General features: G+C 36.3%; 1 protein-coding gene across 6 annotated transcripts in view; it reads left to right on the top strand.

Moving 5' to 3' along the window:
• The window catches only part of PHF20 (PHD finger protein 20), a 139,897-nt gene that overhangs the window by 104,440 nt on the left and 11,246 nt on the right, over positions 1 to 24,211 (top strand). For all 6 annotated transcript variants that reach the window (XM_074212051.1, XM_074212049.1, XM_074212050.1 and 3 more), the window contains one exon: positions 14,939 to 15,134. In XM_074212051.1, coding sequence (XP_074068152.1) covers positions 14,939 to 15,134 — 196 coding nt within the window. The remainder of the gene's footprint in view (positions 1 to 14,938; positions 15,135 to 24,211) is intronic.

The raw sequence follows: 24,211 nt of genomic DNA, 5'->3' as shown, positions 1-24,211 counted from the left end.
TACCCTCTGCTTCTAGGAAATCAGGGCAGTTTTCCTGGATTATTTCTTTTTTTTTTTTCCTGGTAGTGCCTGGTCTAATTTAACCTTTGTTTAATCTGAAACTTGTTTGTTCATTTTTCTTTTTTTTTCTTTTATTAAAGATTTTATTTGAGTTTTACAATTTTTCTACCAATCTTACTTCCCTCCCCCACCCCCACAGAAAGCAGTCTGTCAGTCTTTACTTTGTTTCCATGTTGTACATTGATCCAATTTGAATATGATGAGAGGGAAATCATATCCTTAAGGAAGAGACAAGAAGTCTAAGAGAAGATCAGACAATAAGATACCTGTTTTTGTTTTCTAAATAAAAGAAAAGAGTCCTTGAACTTTGTTCAAACTCCATGGTTCTTTATCTGGATACAGATGGTATTCTCCATTGCAGACAGCACAAAATTGTCCCTGATTGTTGCACTGATGGAATGATCAAGTCCATCAAGGTTGATCATCACTCCCATGTTGCTGTTAGGGTGTACAGTGTGTTTCTGATTCTGCGCATCTCACTCCTGAATTATTTCTTGAAAAATGAGGTCTGGTCATGACATTCAGGTAGTCCAATAATTTTTAAATTATCTCTTCTGGATCTGTTTTTTCAAGTCAGTTATTTTTCCAGTGAGATAATTCACATTTTCTTCTAGTTTTTTTTTTTTTATTGTTTCTTGATTTCTCATGAAGTCTGGTCAGCTTCTCTTTGCTCCATTCTATATTTTAAGGAAATATTTTCTTCAGCTAGCTTTATCTCCTTACACTTTTTGGCCAATTCTGTTTTTTAAGGCATTCTCCTCTTTGACCTTTTGGACTGCTTTTTCCATTTGACCCAAACTGGTTTTTAAGATGTTATTTTCTTCAGTATTTTTTGGTAATTCCTTCACTAAGCTGCTGACTTGGCTTTTGTGATTTATTTCACTTTGCTCTAATTTTCTTCCCAATTTTTCCTGTACCTCCCTCACTTAATTTTCAAAATCTTTTTTGAGCTCTTCCATTGCCTGAGACTAATTCATACTTTTCTTGGAGTCTTTGGATTCAGAAACTTTGATTTTGTTATCTTTTGAGTGTGTATTTTGATTTTCCATAGGATCAAAGGAATTGTGTAAGGTCAGATTTTTTTCTTGTTTACTCATTTCTCCAATCCTTTATTAAGGTTGGGCTTTGCTTCCAGTATGGAGGACACACTGTTCCAAGCTTTTGAGGATTTTTTTTTAACAATAGTTTGAGATCCCCCCCTCCAATCTGTATATTCTTAATTCCTCCAAGGTCTTATGAGAGGCTCTGACTTCTCTCCCGGGCTGTGCTCTGGGCTGTGGATGACTCCAAGCACTCCTCTCTGCCCTGAAGCTGTGAGAGAGGTCCCTGCTCTGCTGTAGGTTTGTAAGCTTTATCGTACTTTGCTCCCTATCCGGAGACTAGGACCCCAGACTATGACCCAGATCTGAGTATGGATGAAGCAACAGAGTCCTGTCTCAAGGATAGCGAAGAGACCTCTGCAATTTCCCTTGATCCCCCTGCCATCTGTGGCCTGAGTGCTCTAGAGGCAGGTGCCAGGTGACTCCCCAGACTTGCTCCTGGTTCTCTTGGGCTAAGTCTGCACTGAGGCCTGGACTGGACTTGACCCATTCTCATTCTAGTGCAGCAGAGTTTTCCTGATGAGCTTCCCTATTGTCCCTGGCAATTCCTGGACACCCCCCCCACACACACACACACACAGTAGACTGAGGCACTGTGCGATCTGTTCCAGATGGCTGGAGCCAGTTTGCTCCGGTGTGGTGGGCCTTTCTAATTTTGGTGTAACAGATCCTTTTTGCAGATCTTACAGGTTGACTTGGGCTGGAAAATTGTTGCATTTAGTCTCTCTGTGAGTTCTGCTAAGAGTCATTATTTAAAGGTATTTGGAGTAGTTTTGGAGAGAACCTGCTGGAGTCCTTGCCTTTATTCTGCCATTCTGCCCCCACCTTCTGTTTAGCATTTCTTGATATAAAATCCTGTGTCTCTTCACATTAGATTCTTCTGTTATGTTTTACAAACCCTTGAATTTATTTTCTTAATGATATCAGATGTGAACAAAACCTTCCTTTTTTCATCATTAGACCTCTAGAATTGTGGTTGGTCTTAGCCTCTTAAAAGTAACTAGTTGCTTCAAAATTGTTGCTTTTACCATTGTATTGTTCTCCTGGTTCTGTTCATCTAATTCTTCATCAGTTTATACAAGTTACTTCAGGTTTCTCTGAAATTGTCTCATCATTTCTTTTAGCACAAAAAAATACATCATATTTATATACCATAACTTTTTCATCTCTTCTTCAATTTATGAGCATACGATTTCCAGTCTTCGCCACTTGAGAAGAGCTACAGATATTTTTGTACATCCTTGAATTTGTTTAGCTTTAGATTAATCCTTTTCTTAATCAGTTCTCCTCATTCCCCTCTTCTCCCCTTGTCTCCTTCCCCTCCCATTTCTCTAGAGTCAAATGTATTTTTTGTGTTTGTATTGTGTAGTATAGCATTGTACAGTATAGTATAGTTTTTTGTGTGTGTATATGTATATATAGTGTGTATATAGTGTATATAATATATGTATACATATATATATATAGTTTTTGTTTCTGTGTCTTGTGTGTTTGTATTCTTCCTTCTTTTGACTAGTTCAGACTGAGAATGCAGTTGAAGTATCAATTGTTTTCCTTACCCCTTTCTCCAAGTTTGTATATATGTCTACTTTTGTGCCCAATTTATGTAAGATATGGATCAGCTAGGTGGCACAGTGGATAGAGCACTGTCCTTGGAGGACCAAATTATGTAAGATAATATTCCCTTACTTCCTTTTTATCCACTTCCTCCCCCCAAGGAGCCCAAGAGAACCAGGAACAAGTCTGAGGAGGCACCTGACACCTGCCTCCAGAGCACTTTCTCTTCTCTTGTCTTTCCATAGTTCTGAGTTTCTCAAGACATCACTATTTCCAGACTTTATATTCCCACCATATTCCCCTCTACTTCCACAGTAATCTTCTGGAATGCCTGTTCAATTAGTAACAATTTTCCTTCATCTTAATTCTAGTCTTCTTATATTTTTCTCTTCAGTTATCCCTGAAACCTGGCTCCAAATTCTCCTTCTCAACTTCTCTGCAGCCTTTGACACTGTTGCTCACTCTCTCTTTGATAATTCTTTTTTTCTCTTTTTCAGACACCACTCTATTTTTTTTTTTTTTAGGTTTTTGCAAGGCAAATGGGGTTAAGTGGCTTGCCCCAAGGCCACACAGCCAGGTAATTATTAAGTGTCTGAGGCAGGATTTAAACTCAGGTACTCCTGACTCCAGGGCCGATGCTCTATACACTGTGCCACCTAGCTGCCCCCTGAGACCATTCTATCTTGATTTCCCTGCTACTTTTCTAAGTACTTTGCTAGATCCTTATCCATTTCATAGACAGTGTTCCTCAGGGTATTTCTCTTTCTTTGTTTCTTCACTTAATGATCTCATCCGCTTCAATGAGTCTAACTACCATCTTTATACTTTATACTGTACATCTACCTATCCTGTCCTAACTCCAGCTGTCTTTCAGACATTTCAAATTGTATGTCCATTAGCTATCTTAAACTCAACTTGTCCAAAATTCATTTCCTCCTTAAACTCTCACTACCTACATCCTCCCACACTTACATCAGCACACAATCTAGGTATCATACTTATCTCTTTACTGTTTCTCACTCCTCCACTCCAAATCCAATCAGTTGCTAAGGCATATTAATTTACACCATTGCAATGTCTTTCAAATACAGACCTTTTCCTCCTGTGACACTGCCATCACTCTGCTTCTGGTCCTCATCTCCTAGAGCCTACTACAGTAGAAACTGCAGGGTCTGCCTTTCAAGTCTTTCCCCATTCCAATCCATCCTCCATTCAGCCACCAAAGTGATTTTCCCAAAATGCAGGTCTGATTATGTCCTTTTATTTACTCAACAAATAAAAAAATTCCTCTGCTTGGCATTTAAAACCTTTTATAACTTAACCCCCCATCCTATGCTTTCCAGTCTTCTAATATCTTATTTCCCACCAAGTACCCTTTGATCCATTGACACATGGGCCTCCTTCCTGTTGATCCATGAACAAGAAGATTCTTCCTCTCTTGGCTTTAGGAATATTCTCTGGCTTTCTTCAATGCTTGTTATACTGTCTCTCCTTATCTCCATTTGCTTCTATCTCATCTTTTAACAAGAAGATTTTCCCAAACCTCGTAATTGTAGTACCTTCTCTCCGTTGATTATTTCCTATTCATCTTGTATATAGCTTGTTTGTACACATATATTTACTTGTTTCTTCCATTACATTGTGAATGTCTTCAGGGTAGGGACTATCTTTGCTTCTTTTTTATGTCCCCAGTGCTTGACACATGCCAGTAGGTGCTTAATAAATGATTTTTGACTATCTAATTAGACTTTTTTAAATGTACTTCTGATGTTGAAAGATTCCTAGAGGATATGTATCAACTCCCTATATTTGAATGTAAACATGTGTCCTTATTACTCCTGTGTTAGAATTTCACAGTTTCTATACAGCTCTGGCCTTTTCATCAGGAATGCTTGGAAGTCCTTTATTTAATTAAAGGTCTATTTTTCCCCCCTCTTCTTATACCATAGTTTTACTGAATACGTTATTCTTGACTATAAGCCCATATCCTTTGTCTTTTGGAATTTTATATTCCAAATTCTGTACTTCTTTGTAATGGTGGCTGTTAAAATGAAAACTGATCCTGACTATGTCTCCTTAGTATTTGAATTCTTTCTGTTTGCAGCATTTTTTTTCTTTTTAATGGAAGCTTTTTATTTTGGTTATGATGTTCTTGAGAGTTTTCATTTTGGTATTTCTTTTAGGAGATGATCAGTGGATTATTTTTAATTCTGCTTTGTAATTTGATCCCAAGGGATCTGGGCAATTTTCTTTTAAGATTTCTTGAAATAGGATATCTGGATTTTAGGGGGGGAGTTCATGGGATTTATGGAGTCTCATGATACTTAAACTTTTTTTATCCTTGATCTGGTTTATAGGTGAGTTTTTTTCCTTGTGAGAAACCTTATATTCTCCCCCCCAATATTTTCAGTCTCTTAACTTGTTTTTGATTTTAAATATATTTTGTTTTCCAATTATATACAATAGTGATTTTCTACCAGTCTTTTTTTTTTGCAAAGTTTTGAATTTTGCAATTTTTCTCCCCTTGCTCTTCTCTCCCCTGTCCCCCAGCAGAGGGAAATCTGACAGTTTTAGCATTTGTTTCCATGATATGCATAGATCAAAATTGAATGTGTTGAGAGGAAAAAATAATCCTTAAGGAAGAAAGAAAATATATTAGATAGCAAAATTATGTGATATATAAGGCAATATCAAAGATGCTTTAATTTGCATTTCTCTAATCAGTAATGATTTAGAGCAATACACACACACACACACACACACAGAGAAAGAGAGAGAGAGATAGCTTTAATTTCCTTGTCTGAAAATCTTCTTTGCATATCCTTTTGACCATTTGTCAATTGGGGAATGGTTTTTTTTTTATAAATTTGACTCAATTCTCTATATATTTTAGAAAATTAGTCCTTTTTCAGAAACTCTAGTTGTAAAAATTGTTTCTCAGTTTACTACATTTCTTTTTATCTTAGTTACAGTGGTTTTGCGTGTGGAAAACAATTAATTTAATGTACTTAAAATTATTCAGTTTTTTTGACTTTAGAAAGATTTTATTTTGAATTTTACAATTTTTCCCCCATTCTTGCCACGCCCCCCCCCCCCCCCCCCCCGAAGGCATTCTGTTAGTCTTGAGAAATCATATCCTTAAGGAAGAAAATAGTCTTTGGTCTTTATTCAAATTCCACAATTATTTCTCTGGATACAGATGGTATTCTCTATCACAGATATCCCCAAAATTGACCTGGTTGTTGCACTGAAGGAATGAGCAAGTCCATCAAGGTTGATCATCATCTCCTCATGTTGCTGTTAGGGTGTACAATATTTTTCTGGTTCTGCTCATCTTGCTTAGCATCAGTTCATGCTTCTAGTCTTCCCTGAATTCCCATCCCTCCTGGTTTCTAATAGAACAATAGTGTTCCAGTGACATACATATACCACAGTATGTTACGGCATTCCCCAAATGAAGGACATTCACTTAATTTCCAATTCTTTGGAAACAGGGCTGCTATGGATATTTATTACAAGTGATGTTTTTACCCTTTTTCTTGATTTTTTTATTTCTTTATTATATTTATTTTTATTTTTGTACAAATGATGCTTTTTATATGTTACTAAAATATTCTTATTTAAGAGTAAACATAATACCCCCTCTTCCCAACAAATATAGACCCTTATGAGAAATAAAGAGAAAATAATAATAATAATGATGATGATGATGATGATAGGGGCAGCTTAGGTGATGTGGTGGACAAAGCACTGGCCCTGGAACCAGGAGCACCCAGGCCCAAATTTGGCCTCAGACATCCAACAATCACCCAGGTGTGTGGCCCTGGGCAAGCCACCCAACCCCATTTGCCCTGCAACCACCCCCCCCCCCAAATAATAATAATAAATATGCTTCAGTTTGTGTTCCAACACTACCAGCTCTGTTGCAGGTGGATCACATTCTTATAATAAGTCCATCACAAAGGCTACTTCATCTTTTTCCACTGTTACCATTGCTGATTTCATCTCCCTCCATTCGTACTTCCCCACTACCATATACTATATTTTTTTCTCTCTTTTCACTCTCTCCCTCTTCGTAAATGTGCTATAGGGTAGCTGAGTGGTGCAGCAGACTGATTACTGGCCAAGAGATCCATGAACCCACTTACCACCCCTAAGGCCCAGCAACCACCTGGCCCTGTGGTCCCAGACAGGTCATCCAATCCCAGCCCCTTGCGAGAAGTAAAAAAAGAAAATATGTTATATCTGACCCCTCTCCTCCATTACTCACATCGCCCCCTTCCCCGTCTCCCTTCTCTCCTTCTTACTCTAGATATCTATACCCTATTGAGTATATATGCTGTTTCCTCTCCTAGCCACCTCCGATGAGAGCAAAGGTTCCTTCATTCCCTCTCATCTTACCCCCTTCCATATCATTGCAAATAGCTCATTGTAATAAAAAAAAAATCTTATATGACATATGTTAGCCTATTCCACCTCTCCTTTCTCTTACTCCTATTACATTTCCCTTTTAGCCATTGACTCCATTTTTTACAATATATTATATCTTCGAATTCAGCTCTCACCTGTGCTTCATCTATAAAAGATCCTTCCTTTCTATCTGCTTTATTAAATGAGAAGTTTATTATGATTATTATCATTATCATTTTTCTATGCAGGAATACCTGTAGTTCATCATCATTAAGTCCCTTATATTTTACCCTTCTCCTCTACTCTGCTTCACCTGAGTCCTGTATTTGAAGATCAGACTTTCTGTTCAGCTCTGGCCATTTTACCAGTAATGCTTGAAATTCCCCTGGTTCATTGAAAGTCCATCTTTTTCCCTGGAAGAGGACGTTCAGTTTTGCTGGGTAGTTGATTCTTGGTTACATTCTAAGCTCTTTTGCTCCAGAGGGCTATTTTGCCTAACTAAAATATCATTCTTGACAAGTTTTTATTGGGTAATGCAGTCCAGAAAAGCTAAGAGGTTGTACACTCCTGCTTTAGAAGAGACTTCGAGGAAGCTAGGAGGTAGAGATGAGATGGGAAAGAAGAGCAGGCATTTTTTTTTCTTCCATTTCTCTTTCTTTCTCAATGACATGTAAAAACAATTTTTAACATTCATTTTTTTTAAAACTTTTGAATTCCAAATTCTCTCTTTGCTGCCCCTCCCCTTCCTTGAGAAGGCAAGTAGTTTGATATACATTATAACTATGCAGTCATGGAAAAAATATTTCCATATTAGCCATGTTACAAAGGAAAATATATACCAAAGGAACCCCAAGAAATAAAGTTTAAAGTTTAAAAAGTATGCTTCAACCCTTTTTCAAACTTCCTTCAGTTTTTCAGAATTGTCTTAGATCCTTGTATTGCTGAGAATAGCTAAGTCATTTACAGTTGATGATCATACATTATTCTTGTTACTATATACAATGATATCCTGGTTCTGCTCACTTAACTTTGCCACATTTCATATAATTCTTCCCAGGTTTTTCTGAAAGCATCCTACTCATCATATAGCACAATAGTATTCCATCATAATCCTCTACCACATCTTGTTCAACCATTCCTTAATTGATGGACATACCTTCAATTTCTAGATCTTAGCTACCACAAAAAGAGCTTCTATAGATATTTCTTTATTGATAGGTTCTTTTCCTTTTTTTTCTTTTTAAGTTTTTGCAAGGTAACGGGGTTAAGTGGCTTGCCCAAGGCCACACAGCTAGGTAATTATTAAGTGTCTGAGGCCAGACTTGAACTCAGGTCCTCCTGACTCCAGGGCCGGTGCTCTATCCACTGAGCCACCTAACCACCCCAGTTCTTTTCCTTCTTTAAAAAAAATTCTTTGGGATATAGACCTAGTTTTGTTATTTCTGTGTCAAAGAGTATGCAGTTTTATAACTTTTTGGCTATAGTTCCACATTGTTCTCCAGAATGATTGGATCAGTTCACAACTTGGTAGAGTTGTACATTAATGTAGCAATTTTTCCATATTCCCTCTAACCTTTGTCATTTTCCGTTTTTGTCATATGAACCAATCTGATAGGTGTGAGGTGGTACTCAGAGTTGTTTTAATTTGCATTTCTCTAATCAATAGTGATTTAGAGCTATCTATGGTAATATAAAAAGTGCTCTAAATCACTACTGATTAAGATGGCGTATCTTGATTGAGGAATGTCCAGGAGGTTTGTGTTACTACATTGTACAATGCTCATAGTGATGAGCAAAATATAAGAAGACTAGAAAGGTAGGAGAGCAGTTTTGAATGCCAATGAATATTTTTTTTATTTGATGCTGGAGGTATTCAGGGAGTTACTAGAGATGACTGAAGAGGAAGGGTATTATGGTTAAATTTAAAAATATCATTTTGTCTTTATTTGTTTGTATACACACACACACACACACACATACATATATATATATATGATTTTTGACATATAATTTTGGTAAGGTTTTCTCCCTCACCCTTCTCTTCCCCCCACCCTAGGATAGCAAGTCATCTGATTTAAGTTATACATGTACAATTGTGTTACACATATTTACATATTGATCATGCTGTGAAAGAAGAATCAGAGCAAAATGGGAAAAAACTTAAGAAGGGAAAAGAAAAGTGGAGAAAATAAGCTTTGATCCATAGTTCTTGATATAGATGTCTTTTCCATCTCATATATTTTAGAAATATCTTTGATTATTGTGCCTCTGAGAAAGGGCTAAGCTATCACAGTTGATCATTGTTGCTAAAGTGTATGATATTCTCCAGGTTCTGTTCACTTTACTCAGCTTCAGTTTAGGTAAGTCTTTGCAGGTTTTTCTGAAATCTACCTGCTTGTTGTTTCTACAGAGCAATTATATTGCATTATATTCCTACACCACAAGTTGTTCAGTGATTTCCCCAGTTGATAGGCAACCCCTCAATTTCCAATTCTTTGCCACCATAAAAAAAGCTGTTATGAATATTCTTGTAATTTTTTTTTTTTTGGTGGTCTCTGGGATATAGACTTAGTAGTGATATTGCTGGATCAAAGGGTTTGGACAGTTATATCACTCTTCAGGCCTAGTTCCAAATTGCTCTCCAGAGTAGATGGATGAGAGGAAAATCACTTTGATTGGAGGATCATCAGAAATGAATGAGAATCTATCAAAAAAAGAGAAGAGACAGGAGATCAACCAGCATACTGTTGCAGTAGTTGAGGTATCAGATGATGTTGGCTGACATTTATAGCATAGTTGTAGTGATGGGAAAGAGAGAAGGTATATGGGAAAGATGTTAGGCATGACAGGCCTATGAGTGTTGAGGGAGAGTGGGAATTAAGGATGACACCTAGGTGACTGGGAGGATAGTGATATCCTCAGTAATAATAGGAAATTAGGAAGAGAGTATGGTTTGGGGCAAAACAATGAGTTTTGTTTTCCACATGTTGAGTATAAGATGTTTGTAGTATATACAGTTCAAAGTAACCAGTAGACAATTGGAAATGCAAGACTGAATGTCATACCAAAGTTAAGACTGATTAGATCTGAGAATTGTCAGGGTAGAGATGATAGTTAAATTCACAGGAGCTTAATTAGATCACCAAAGTTACAAGGTTTGAAGATTAAAGAAAGGCCATTAGATTTGACAGTTAAGGGATCTTCATTACTTTGGAGAGAGAAATTTCAATTGAACAATAAAAACTTCACTGTAGAATTAATAGAATGAGAGCCGAGGAAGTAGAAGGTACTGAGAATAGATGGCCTTCTCAAGCACAAGGAATATGAGACAGAAGTGGGATAGAAGAATCAAGTAAGGGTTTTTTTGAGGATTGTGAAGGAGCCAGTAGACAGGAAGAGATTGAAGATAAGAGAATGGGGATAATGAAGAGGGTACTTTTTTTGGAGGAGACAGGATGGAATGGGGTCACTTAGGCACATAGAAGTATTATCCTTAGCAAGGAAAGGAGTCTTCTCCTGGCATACTAGGGTGAAATAGGAATAGTAGAAGACATCTATGCATGAGAAGAATTGAGCCCTCAGTAAGTGATCTTAGTGTATCCAGTGAAATAAGAGTCAAGGAAGCAGAACGACCTTGGGAGAATTGAGGAGAAATGAAAAGGTTTGGAAAAACTGGTGTGGTGTGTGGGATGCTGAATCAGGAATGGAGATATAAGAAATTGTGTGACTGAAGTAAGGGTTTAGTTAAGATTTGTAACCTAAGTTTGTAGTGGATCCAGATAACTTGATTTTCTAAAGGAGCTCATGAGCAAGAGAGTAGACATCAGATGATGGCATGATCTTACATGGAAGATTAACAAGGAAAGATCCGTGAAAGAATGATATGATTTTAGAGACTTAGGAGAACCAAGGGTTAAGATAGGGAGAGGAAGAGAACACCAGTATAGGGTTGATGCCCTTGGAAGAAACTGAAGGGAGTAGAGTATTGAAGATCACAGTGAGCATGACCAACAGGATTTGGGGTTGCAGAGCAGCAGATGAAGTAGAATGACAACAGCTTGTGATTTAGATAAGGGAATTTCAGAAGTCATGAACATGAAAACTTTGCATTTCTGGATGATAGCAAGATGGAAGGGTGTGACCCTCTCTCTGTAGCAGAGGTGGTGTGAAGTAGGTCATATGGAACTATGGACCTGCTGGAGATTTTCTCTTCTCAAGCCTTGATCCAGGATACCTTCAGTTCGATGATGAAGAGAGTACATGTTGAATAGTGGCAATAAAATATAGTGATTAGTGCTAAGTGCTTGAAGTCAGAAAAACCATAGTTCAAATCCTATCTCTGATGCTTATTAGCTGTGACTCTGAGGAAGTGACTTCTTGGAGGCTGTTTCCTTGTCTCTGTAAAAATTAAGGAGTTTGAATCTGACTTCAGAGGCACTTTCCATTTCTGATCTTGATTATGATTCTTTTGAGTATTTGCATAAAGATTTTATAGAAGCATCAGTCATCAAAATTGTCTGGTATTGGTGGATCAGTGGAATAGACTAGGTTCAGAAGAGATAGCAGGAAATTATTATAGTAATCTGCTGTTTAATAAACCCAAAGAGTCCAGTTATTGGGATAAAACCTCTCTTCAATAAAAATTGTTGGGAAAATTGGAAGTTAGTATGGCAGAAACTTTGATTAGACCATCATCTCACACCCTATACCAAGATAAGATCAAAATGAGTACAGTATTTAGACATAAAAGACAGTATTATAAGCAAACTAGGAGATCAGGGAATAATTCACCTGACAGATCTATGGAAAGGGAAGCAGTTTATGACCAAGGAAGAGATAGAGAACATCATTAAAAACAAACTAGGGCAACAAAAATGTGCATACCCTTTGACCCAGCAATACCACTACTGGGTCTACACCCTGAAGAGATGATGAAAAAGGGTAAAAACATTACTTGTACAAAAATATTTATAGCAGCCCTGTTTGTGGTGGCAAAGAATTGGAAATCAAGTAAATGTCCTTCAGTTGGGGAATGGCCTAGCAAACTGTGGTATATGTATGTCATGGAACACTATTGTTCTATTAGAAACCAGGAGGGAACAGGATTTCAGGGAAGCCTGGAGGGATTTGCATGAACTGATGCTGAGTGAGATGAGCAGAACCAGAAAAACACTGTATACCCTAACAGCAACATGGGAGTGATGTTCAACCTTGAAGGACTCGCTCATTCCATCAGTGCAACAATCAGGAACAATTTTGGGCTGTCTGCAAAGGAGAGTGCCATCTGTATCCAGATAAGGAGCTGTGGAGTTTGAACAAAGTTCAAGGACTATTTCCTTTAATTTAGGAAAAAAACAGATATCTTATTGTTTGATCTTGTCACCTCTTAGACTTCTCTTCTTTAAGGATATGATTTCTCTCTCATCACACCCAATTTGGATCAAGGTACAACATGGAAACAAAGTAAAGACTGACAGATTGCTTTCCGTGGGGGGATGGGGGGGAGGGAAGCAAGATAGGGGGGAAAATTGTAAAACTCAAATAATATCTTTAATAAAAATTAATTTAAAAAAACTAGATAATTTTGATTACATTAAATTAAAAAACTTTTGCACAAATAAAACCACTGTAACAAGATCAAAAGACATGTAAGATGGGAAACAATTTTTATAATTAGTATGTCCGACAAAGGACTCATTTCTAAAACATATAGAGAACTGAATTAAATTTATTAAAGAAGCCATTCCCCAATTGACAAATGGCCAAAGGACAGATGAGGAAATCAAAGTGATCCATAGTTATATGAAATATTGCTCTAAATCATTACTGATTGGAGAAATGCAAATTAAAGCATCTCTGAGGTACCACTTCACACCTCTCAGACTGGCCAATATGACCAAAAAGAACAGTGTTCAATGTTGGAAGGAATGTGGGAAATCTGAGACACTAATACATTGTTGGTGTAGCTGTGAACTCATCCAACCTTTCTGGAGATAAGTTTGGAATTATGCCCAAAGGGCAGTAAAAATGTGCATACTCTTTGATCTAGCAATACCACTACTGGGTAGTACCTTGAAGAGATTATGAAAAAGGGTAAAAACACTACTTTGTACAATTATATTCATAGCAGCCCTGTTTGTGGTAGCAAAGAATTAGAAATTGAGTGAATGTCCATGAACTGGGGAATGACTTAACAAATTGTGGTATATGTATGTGATAGAACACTATTGTTCTATTCGAAACCAGGAGGGATAGGAATTCAGTAAAGCCTGGATTTGCATGAACTGATACCGAGAAAGATGACCAGAACCAGAAGAACATTGTACACCCTAACAGCAACATGGGGCTGATGATCAATCTTAATGAACTTGCTTGTTTAATCAGTGCAACAATCTTTTTTTTTTTAGTTTTTTTTGCAAGGCAGACAGGGTTAAGTGGCTTGCCCAAGGCCATACAGCTAGGTAATTATTAAGTGTCTGAGACCGGATTTGAACCCAGGTACTCCCAACTCCAGGGCTGGTGCTTTATCCACTGCACCACCTAGCCACCCCAATCTTACAAATTTTTTATACAATTTCTTTACTTTCTCATCCCTCAGCTGATATTGACATATAAATCACAATTTATTTCATGGCAATTAACATAAAAATTGTGGTAAATGCTGATCAAGTATTCCATGAAATAATGTTTCTTCATTATCCTTTTGCAAGCTTTTGAGTTCTATGTTTTTCTACCACCCTCCATTCTCTTCCCCTTCCTATGGCAATGACCAGTCTGATATAGATTGTACATATAGGATCAAGTTTAACATATTTTCATAATAGTCATGTTGTCTCTTGGGACTGTCCTTGATCACTAAACTGCTGAGATGAGCTACCATCCCAGTGGATCATCTTATAATATTACTGTTGATGGTGTATAATGTTTTCCTGATTCTGCCTACCTCACTCAGCATCAGTTCATGCATTTATTTGCTTTTTCAAACTAAATTTGTGATCCTTCTTTCCATTTAGCCTGAACTTCTCATTGTATTCTTATTTCTTTTATAACAAAAATATAGATTGATGTATGATTAAGTTCCTTCAAAAATGTGTCATTGAAAAGGTTTTCATATTTAATATTACTATTTGTTATAAATTAATTTAGATATTTAAAAATTATGTGATTATCATGCCCTACTCCTTTTTGTGACCCCCAGTGACTTTATTACATAAGTAGAATAGGCTTCTTCATCAAGAATCTCTGTAGTTGGCGAGAAAGAGGAGTCTAGTCACATGGTGACAGCAAGGAATGATCTGCAAATGCCATAATTTGTCTTTGTCTATGGGTAAAGGATAGAGGGAGTGAGAAGGGCCCTTTTTGGAAGACTTGCTTAAAGAACCTGGAGAAATATTAGACAGTAAAAGGGGCTGTTGATACATTTTTTTTTTATTGGAGGGAGAATCCATATTATTGCAATCATAAATTCACTGAAATAACAAAGAGTGTTTCCTAAGGGATGGAGTCAGAAAAAATAGTAATGATTGGTGTCATTTAACTGAATAAGATCCTATTAGAGAATTTTGATTTTATGATGCCTTTTTGAATAGAGGTCTTGACCAGTGTCATTTGATCAACTCTGCTCAGCTTCCTCAGCTACTTTTATTATCCTAGCTCCCCTGATACTGGGAAATATTTCTTCCTAAAACTAGTATTGGAAGGTTTGTTTGCGAATTAAGCATAAATAGTATTGTTCCCTTCCCAGTCTGCATCTCTAATAATACCCCCAATATTGAAAGTTGCATTTTAATCAATTTTCATTCTTTCTTTAGGTCAGAGACCTGGTGTAAAGTACTGGTATGAGAAAGAATGGTTAAGTCATGGCCACATGCATGGTTTGGCATTTTTAGAAGATAATTATTCCCATCAAAATGCCAAGAAAATAGTTGCCACTCACCAGCTTCTTGGTGATGTGCAAAAGGTAATAGAAGTTCTACATGGACTGCAGCTAAAGATGAGAATTTTACAGTAAGTATTAAGTGAATTTTTGAAAACATTTGAATTAAAATGTACTAGAAGTGAAAAATATTTTTTTTAAATCTCAGCAGTAGAAGAAATGTTTGTATGGAGAACAAGATTTTCCTCTTAATCTCTAATTTTAGATATGGATTGGTCAGAGAAATGGGTTGGTAAATTGTGACTTTGGGTTATATTTGGATTAATATAATATGGAATGGTAACATTGAATTAACCTAGAAAGCAATCCCATCTGGTGAGGTTTCATATTCAGTGACATAATTTTTTCTCTAAACTTGAAACATAAAACCCAATTCTAAACAATATTTTGTTAAACGAGGTATACTTAGCAATCTTTTTCCAACCATCTAGACTAGAGTCAGAAAAATTTGAGTTCACATCTGACCTTAGAAACTTACTAGCTGTGTGATGCTGGGAAAGCCACTTCATCTTGGTCTTCAGTTTCTTGCCTTTTTAAAATGGGAACAATTATAGCACCTGCTTCCTAGGATTTTGAGAGAATAAAAATGAATCAATGTTTTGTAAATTTCTTTGCAGATTTTAGAGGGCTTTATATATGCTAGTATTACATACTATCCTTTCTTTGAAATGTCAAAAGACTTGTTGTTGAATATTGGGTCTATAATGATGAGTTAAAAAGCAAACTCATGTTTCTACTTTTTCTTTTTGCTTTGGATGTGAGGAAGTAAAAGGACAAGAAGTATGACATATAACCACTGGGATTTTACATACTGCTGATAACTTGTCTTTCCTTGGACAACTCATAAGTGTCAGAGGGTCGAATAATTAAGTAACAGAAAATTTTATTAGGTCAGTTTTTATTTTCTTTTCATATTAATGATTCTCTTTGTACTTTACTGATCAGATCACATCTCAACTCTTCTCCCAAGTTTGTTTGTGTCTAATCTTCATGACATAGGATCCCTTTGAGTTACTCTATTTTTTTGATATTAATATATTAATATATTTTTTCCAAGTACATGTTATCAGTATTTTTCAATATTCATGCACTTTGCATATTTGTAAGTAACACAGTTCTCTTCCATCTCTCTTCTCCCCCTCCCCTCAGTGTTACAGTCTAATGAATGCTGAACATGGACATTCATGTTTAACATATTTACATATTAGTCATTTTGTGTATGAGGAATTAGGACTAAGGGAAAAGAAAGAAAACTGTGGGATAGGAAGGAAAAGCATAAAAATTTTTTAAAAAGTGAACTTAGGACACTTCTGGCTAAGGTGGTATAGAAACCAGGTGCTGTGCTAAGGTCTCCTAGCCTTCCCTCAGAAATAAGATGAAAGAAACCTCTTAACAGAAATTTGATTGACAAAACCCAGAAAAAGAAACTAGGAAAAGAACATCTTTCAACAAGGTCTGTCTCAGGAGAGCGTGGATCAGCTGGGTGCGGAGAACAGAGAGTCAGTCTATGTGCAGCAGGGTGAAGCCAGAGGACCAACCTAAGCTGCAGAGGCTTTGGCTGTGGGAGCAACTGTCTGGGGAACCCGAGCAGGGCTGGAGGGTGAGTTCCAGCACAGAGAGTTGCAGAGTATAAACATCGATTTGCTCTGGGGGTATATGAGCTCCATACTTCCATCAGAGCCCTCTTTCCAGAACAAACACAATAACAGCCTCCCCCCACCCCCAGTCTGAGGTGTGGGCAGAAGAGCTCCCTCAGCTGAAGAGAGAGAATAACTACCTTGCCCAGGGCACAGCGCACATTGTACAAGAATAATAGTATCCAGCTGTGCCTCCCACCCCCTCCAGGCCTAGGACAAGGGCCTTGAATCAAGGTCACAGACACTGTAGAGAAAGTAACAGCACCCCCTACTGGCCGGCCCACTTGCAGTTACTAAACCCAGTGAGTAAAGCCTCTGGGATTTTCTACATCAAAGATCTGTAAACAAGTGTCCCCCCCCACAACACAAGGTCCTAGGAAAATGAAGAAAGGTCAATGGAAAGGGGGGGGCCCATGGAAAACTTATTTGAAGGCAAAGATCATAACCTAGAGAGATCTAGAATTTCTGAGCAGAATAGGAATTGGTCTCCAGCCCAGAGGAAAGAGTTTAAAAATCACTTGGAAAAATAGGGAAAAGAAACTCAAGAGAAAATTAAATCTCTCAACAAGAAAACAAATCCTTGGAAAATACAAACACAAAAAAGAAAATAATTCTCAAAACCTCAATAGGGCAAATGCAAAATGAAAACAATTCTCTCAAAACCTTAATTAGGCAAATGGAAGACTTCAAAAATAGAACTGACAAATTGGAAAAGGAGTTGCAAAAGGTAAATGAAGAAAATTCTTCACTAAAATAAATGAATGGAATCTGTGGAAACTAATGACTACATGAGACAAGAATCTGTTAAACAAAACCAAAAAAATAGAAGAAAATGTAAAATACCTCATTAGTAAAACCACTGACCTCGAGAATAGATCAAGAAGGGACAACCTGAGAATTATTGCTCTTCCTGAAAACATTGAAGAGAAAAAAAAGCCTGGACTTAATAGTATTACAAGATTTAGTGATGGAAAACTGCCCTGATATCATGGAACCGGAGGGCAAAATAGTTATTGAAAGGATACATTGATCCCCTCCTGAAAGAGATCCTAAAATGAATTTTGTGGCCAAATTTCAGCACTCTCAGATAAAAGAGAAATTCCTACAAGCAGCCAGAAAGAAACAATTTAGATACCAAGGAGCCACAGTAAGGATAACATAGGACCTGGCTGCATCAACATTAAGAGATCGAAGGGACTGGAATCAGATATTCCAAAGAGCAAGGGAGCTTGGAATTCAGCCAAGAATCCACTACCCAGAAAGGCTGAGCTTGAGCCCCGCCCCCTTTCTTTTTAGCTTTTTGCAAGGCAAATGGGGTTAAGTGGCTTGCCCAAGGCCACAGAGCTAGGAAATTATTAAGTGTCTGAGACCGGATTTGAACTCAGGTACTCCTGACTCCAGGGTTGGTGCTCTATCCACTGTGCCACCTACACACCCTTGGGGGTTCTTTTCCAGGGGAAAAGGTGGGACATTTAATGAAATGGGAGACTTCCAACATTTCCTGATGAAAAGACCAGAGCTAAATAGAAAATTTGTATATCAAGCAGGAGGCTCAAGGGACACATGAAAAGATGATTTCTTAAAAAAGGGTAAAAGTAAAAAACTGCTATCCAATAAGATGAAACTGGCTATATCCCTGCCTGAGAGAAAGACTCTAATAACTCTCAAGAATTGTAACTCTATTAGAGTGAATATACTTAGCCAGAAGTGATGGACACTTATAACTTTTCTGTGTCTCAGATAGAATGATTTAAAAACAATACCTCCTTAAAAGTGGGGACAGTAAGGAGATGGGAGAATGGAGGAGATTGAGTAGGGTAAATTTCATTACATTAAGAGGTCCAAAGACCTATTGTAAGAGAGGGGAATAAGGGAGGAGGTGAGAAGCCATCTGAATCTTCCTCTCATCAGACTTGGCTTAAAGTTAACTTTACACACACACTCAGTTAAGTTAAGAAACTTACCCTATCTTTCAAGTATTAAAAGGGGATAGGGGAGAAAAGGGGGAACTAACAGATAAGGAAGGGAAGAAAGGAGAAAAGGGAAAGGGAGAAGAAAGGGGAGGGGGCTTGATAAAGGAGGGCAAGCATGCTGAAGGGGGTGGTGTTCAGAAACAAAATACTGAGGAATATGGATAAGTGAAAAAGGGGGAAAATACAAACAGAGGGAAGATAGCATAGAGGGCAATAAAGAGTTGCTTATTATAACTTTGAATGTGAATGGGATGAACTCTCCCTTAAAACATAAGCATATAGCAGAGTGGATTAATAAAACAGAATACTTCAAGAAACTTACTTGAAGCAGAGTGATACATATAGAGTAAAGGTAAAAGGTAAAAAATAAATATTTTGCTTCAGTTGAAGTGAAAAAAGTAAGGGTAGCAATCCTTATCTCAGACAAAGCAGATACAAAAATAGTGTTAAAAGAGATAAGGAAGGAAACTATATCCTCCTAAAAGGTACCATAGACAATGAAGCAACTGCAATACTGAATATGTATGTATGCACCAAGTGGTATAGTATCCAAATTCTTAGAGAAGTTGAAAGAGCTATAGGAAGACATAGATATCAGAACGCTACTAGTGGCAGACTTCAACCTCCTACTCTCAGTTTTAGATAAATCTAATAAAATAAACAAGAAGGAAGTTAAGGAGGTAAACAGATTGTTAGAAAAGCTAGATGTGATAGACTTATGTAGGAAATTCAATGGGTATAGAAAGGAATATACTTTTTTCCTGCAGTACATGGCACTTACACAAAAACTGACTATATGCTAGGGCATTAAAAACCTAATGATCAATTGCAGAAAGGCAAAAATAGTGACTTCATCTTTCTCAGATCATTATGCAATAAAAATCATGTGCAATATTAGACCAGGGAGATATAGACCCAAAATTAATTGAAAACTAAATAACCTCATTTAAAAAAATGAGTGGATCAAACAACAAATTATAGAAAGAATTATTTCATCCTAGATAAGGACAATAATGAAACAGCATACCAAAACCTATGGGATTCACTCAAGCCAGCTGTTGGGGATATATTATATCTTTAATTGCTTACTTGAATAAATCAGAGAAAGAGGAAATTAATGAACTAAATATGTAACTAAAAAAATTAGAGAAAGAACAAATTAAAAACCCCCCAATTAAATACCAAATTAGAAATTCTAAAAATTAAAGGGGGAAAATATAAACAGAGGGAAAATAGCATGGAGGGCAATAAAGAGTTAGCAGTTATGACTTTGCATGTGAATAGGATGAACTCTCATAAAACATAAGTGAATAGTAGATTGGATTAAAACCAGAATTCTACAATATGCTGCTTATAAGAAACTCATTTGAAGCAGAGGGATACATACAGAATAAAGGTAAAAGGTTGGAGCAAAATATATTTTGTTTCAGTTGAAGTGAAAAAAGCAGGGGGTAGCATCATCATCTCAGACAAAGCAGCTGCAAAAATAGATCTCATTAAAAAAAGAGATAAGGAAGGAAACTATATCTTCCTAAAAGGTACCATAGACAATGAAGCAACTTCAATACTAAATATGTATGCAGCAGAGGACAAGTTGAATGAGTTACAGGAAGACATAGACAGCAAAACTCTACTGGTGGGAGACCTCAACCTCTGGCTCTCAGATTTAGATAAATCTAACCATAAAAATAAACAAGAAGGAAGTTAAGGAGGGAAAAATACTTTTTTTTTCTGCAGTAAATGGCACTTATAGAAAAATTGACTATGTACTAGGGCTAATAAATGCAAAAAGGCAGAAATAGTGAATACATCCTCATATCATAATGCAATAAAAAAAAGTCACATGCAATTATGGGCCAGGGAGAGATAGACCTAAAACCAATTTGAAATTAAATAACCTCATTTTAAAGAATGAGTGGTTCAAACTATAAATTATAGAAAGAATTAATGATTTCATCCTAGATGATAAGACAATATACCAAAATTTATGGGTTACAACCAAGACAGTTGCCAGGGGATATATTCTATCTTTAAATGCTTACATGAATAAATGAGAGAAAGAGGAAATCAGTGAACTAAACATGAAACTAAAAAAATTAGAGAAAGAACAAATTAAAAACCTCCAATTAAATACCAAATTAGACATTCTAAAAATTAAAGTTGGAATTAATAAATTCAAAAACAAGAAAACTATTGAACAAAAACAAGATTTGGTTTTATGACAAAAAAACAATAAAATTGATAAACCTCTGGTTAATTTGATTTAAAAAAAGAAAGTAGAAAGTTAGATTGCCAGTGGAGGAGGAAATAAACAATTTGAATTATTTTGCCCAACTGTATGCTAATAAATTTTATAATCTAAGTGACCATCTGCTAGGGCAGTTTAAATGAAGAGGAAATTAAATACCTAAATAACTCTATCTCAGAGAAAGAAATTCAACTAGCCATTATTGAACTCCCTAAGAAAAAAATCTCCAGGGACAGACAGATTCACAAGTGAATTGTATCAAACATTTAAGGAACAATTGGTTCCAATTCTATATAACATTCTTTGGTAATATAGGTGAAGATGGAACCCTACCTAACTTTCTATGACACCAATGTGATGCTGATATCTAAACGCAGAAGAGTTAAAACAGAGAAAGAAAATTGTAGACCTATCTCCCTAATGAATATAGATGTAAAAATCTTAAATGAAATCTTAGCAAAGTGATTACAGCAAGCTATCACTAGGACAATACACTATGATCAAGCAGGATTTATTCCAGGAATGCAGGGTTGGTTCAATATTGGGAAAACTGTTAGGTTTGTTATTGATATAGTTAATAAAACCATCAGAAATCATGTGATTTATATCACTAGATGGTAAAAAAGCCTTTGACAAAATAATAGCACCCATTCCTACTAAAAACACTAGAGAGCATAAGAATAAATGGATTATTCCTTAGAATGATCAGCAATATCTATCTGAAACCATCAGCAAGCCTTATATGCAATGGGGATAAGCTAGAGGGATTCCCAGTAAGATCAGAGTTCAAACAAGGAAGCCCATTATCTCCACTGCTATTCAATATTGTGTTAAAGATGTTAGCTTCAGCAATAAGAGAAGAAAAAGAAATTGAAAGAATTAGAATTGGGAAGGAAGAAATGAAACTCTCACTCTTTGTAGATGATATGATGGTGTACCTAGAGAATTCTAAAAAATGATCTTACAAACTACTGGAAACAATTAGCAACTTTATCAAAGTCTCAGGATATAACATAAACCCTCATAAGTCCTCAGCATTTCTATATATTACTAGCAAGATACAGAAGCAAGAGCTAGAAAGAGAAATCCTGTTCAGATTAATGTCAGACAACATAAATACTTGGGAGACTACCTGCCAAGGCAGACTCAGAAACTCTTTCAAAATAACTACAAAACACTTCTCACACAAATACAATCAGATTTAAATAACTGGGCAAATATCAACTGCTTGTGGATACCCTAAGCTAATATAATAAAAATGACAATTCTTCCTAAATTAAAGTACTTACTTAGTGCCCTACTAATTAAAATTCCAAAAAAATTACTTTAATGAGTTAGAAAAATTGTAAGTAAACTCATATGGAGAAATAAAAAGTCAAGAATTTCTACAGATTTAATGGAAAAAGTGCAAAAGAAGGCGGCTTAGCCCTATGACATCTAAAATTATAATTTTTTAAAGATTTTATTTATTTTTGAGTTTTACAATTTTCCCCCCAATCTTACTTCCCTCTGCTCACCCTCCCCACAGAAAGCAATTTGTCAGTGTTTACAATGATTCCACATTGTACATTAATCTAAATTGAGTGTGATGAGAGAGAAATCATATCCTTAAAGAAGAAACATAAGGTATAAGAGATTACAAGATCAGACAATAGGATAGCGGGGTTTTTTTTTCTAAATTAAAGGTAATAGTCCTTGGTTTTTGTTCATACTCTCCACATTTCTTTCTCTGGCTACAGTTGGTATTCTCCATTGCAGATAGCCCCAAATTGTCTCAGATTATTGAACTGATGGAATGAGCAAGTCCATCGAGGTTGAACATCACCCCCATGTTGCTGTTAGGGTGTACAGTGTTTTTCTGGTTCTGTTCATCTCACTCAGCATCAGTTCATGCAAATCCCTCCAGGCTTCCCTGAATTCCCCTTCCTCCTGGTTTCTAATAGAACAATAGTGTTCCATGACATACACATGCCACAGTTTGCTAAGCCATTCCCCAATTGAAGGACATTTACTTGATTTCCAATTCTTTGCCCCCACAAACAGGGCTGCTATGAATATTTTTGTACAAGCAATGTTTTTACCCTTTTTCATCATCTCTTCAGGGTGTAGACCCAGTAGTGGTATTACTGGATCAAACGGTATGCACATTTTTGTTGCCCTTTGGGCATAGTTCCAAATTTCTCTCCAGAAAGGTTGGATGAGTACTCAGCTCCACCAAAAATGTAATAGTGTACCAGATTTCCCACAACCCTTCCAGCAATGATCATTATCTTTTCTGGTCATAATGGCCAGTCTGAGAGGTTCGAGGTGGTACCTGAGAGAAGCTTTAATTTGCATTTCTCTAATAAGTAATGATTTAGAGCAATTTTTCATATGATTATGGATTCTTTGATCTCCTTTTCTGTAACTTGCCTTTGTATACCCTTTGACCATTTGTCTATTGGGGAAATGGCTTTTTGTTTTTTTAAATATGACTCAATTCAGTTGTCTGTATATTTTAGAAATGAGACCTTTGTCAGAATCATTAGTTGTAAAGATTGTTTCCCAATTTACTACATTTCTTTTGATCTTGGTTACATTGGTTTTATCTGTGCAAAAGCTTTTTAATTTAATGCAATCGAAATCATCTAATTGGTTTTTGGTGATGTTCTCCAGCTCTTCCTTAGTCATAAACTGCTCCCCTTTCCATAGATCTGACAGGTAAACTAGTCCTTGATCTTCTAATTTGCTTATAGTATTGTTTTTTATGTCTATGTCCTGTAACCATTTGGATCTTATCTTGGTAAAGGGTGTGAGATGTTGGTCTAACCTGTTTCTTCCATACTAATTTCCAATTATCCCAGCAGTTTTTATCAAAGAGGGAGTTTTTATCCCAATGGCTGGACTCTTTGGGTTTATCAAACAGCAGATTACTATAATCATCTGCTTTTACACCTAGTCCATTCCACTGGTCCACCACTCTATTTTTTATCCAATACCAGACAGTTTTGATGACTGATGCTTTATAATATAATTTTAGATCAAGCAGGGCTAAGCCACCTTCTTTTGCATTTCATTAAGCTCCTGGCAGTTCTTGACTTTTTATTTCTCCATATGAATTTACTTACAATTTTTTCTAACTCATTAAAGTAATTTTTGGGAATTTTGATCTGTAGAGCACTAAACAGATAGTTTAGTTTTGGTAGAATTGTCATTTTTATTATATTAGCTCTCCCTATCTATGAGTAGGTGATATTTGCCCAGTTATTTAAATCTGATTTAATTTGTGTGAGAAGTGTTTTATAATTGTT

This window comes from Macrotis lagotis, chromosome 1, assembly GCF_037893015.1.
Source record: "Macrotis lagotis isolate mMagLag1 chromosome 1, bilby.v1.9.chrom.fasta, whole genome shotgun sequence".
NCBI lineage: Eukaryota > Metazoa > Chordata > Mammalia > Peramelemorphia > Peramelidae > Macrotis > Macrotis lagotis.
The sequence above is the reverse complement of the archived record's forward strand: the minus strand, read 5'-3'. Positions and strand labels throughout refer to the sequence as shown.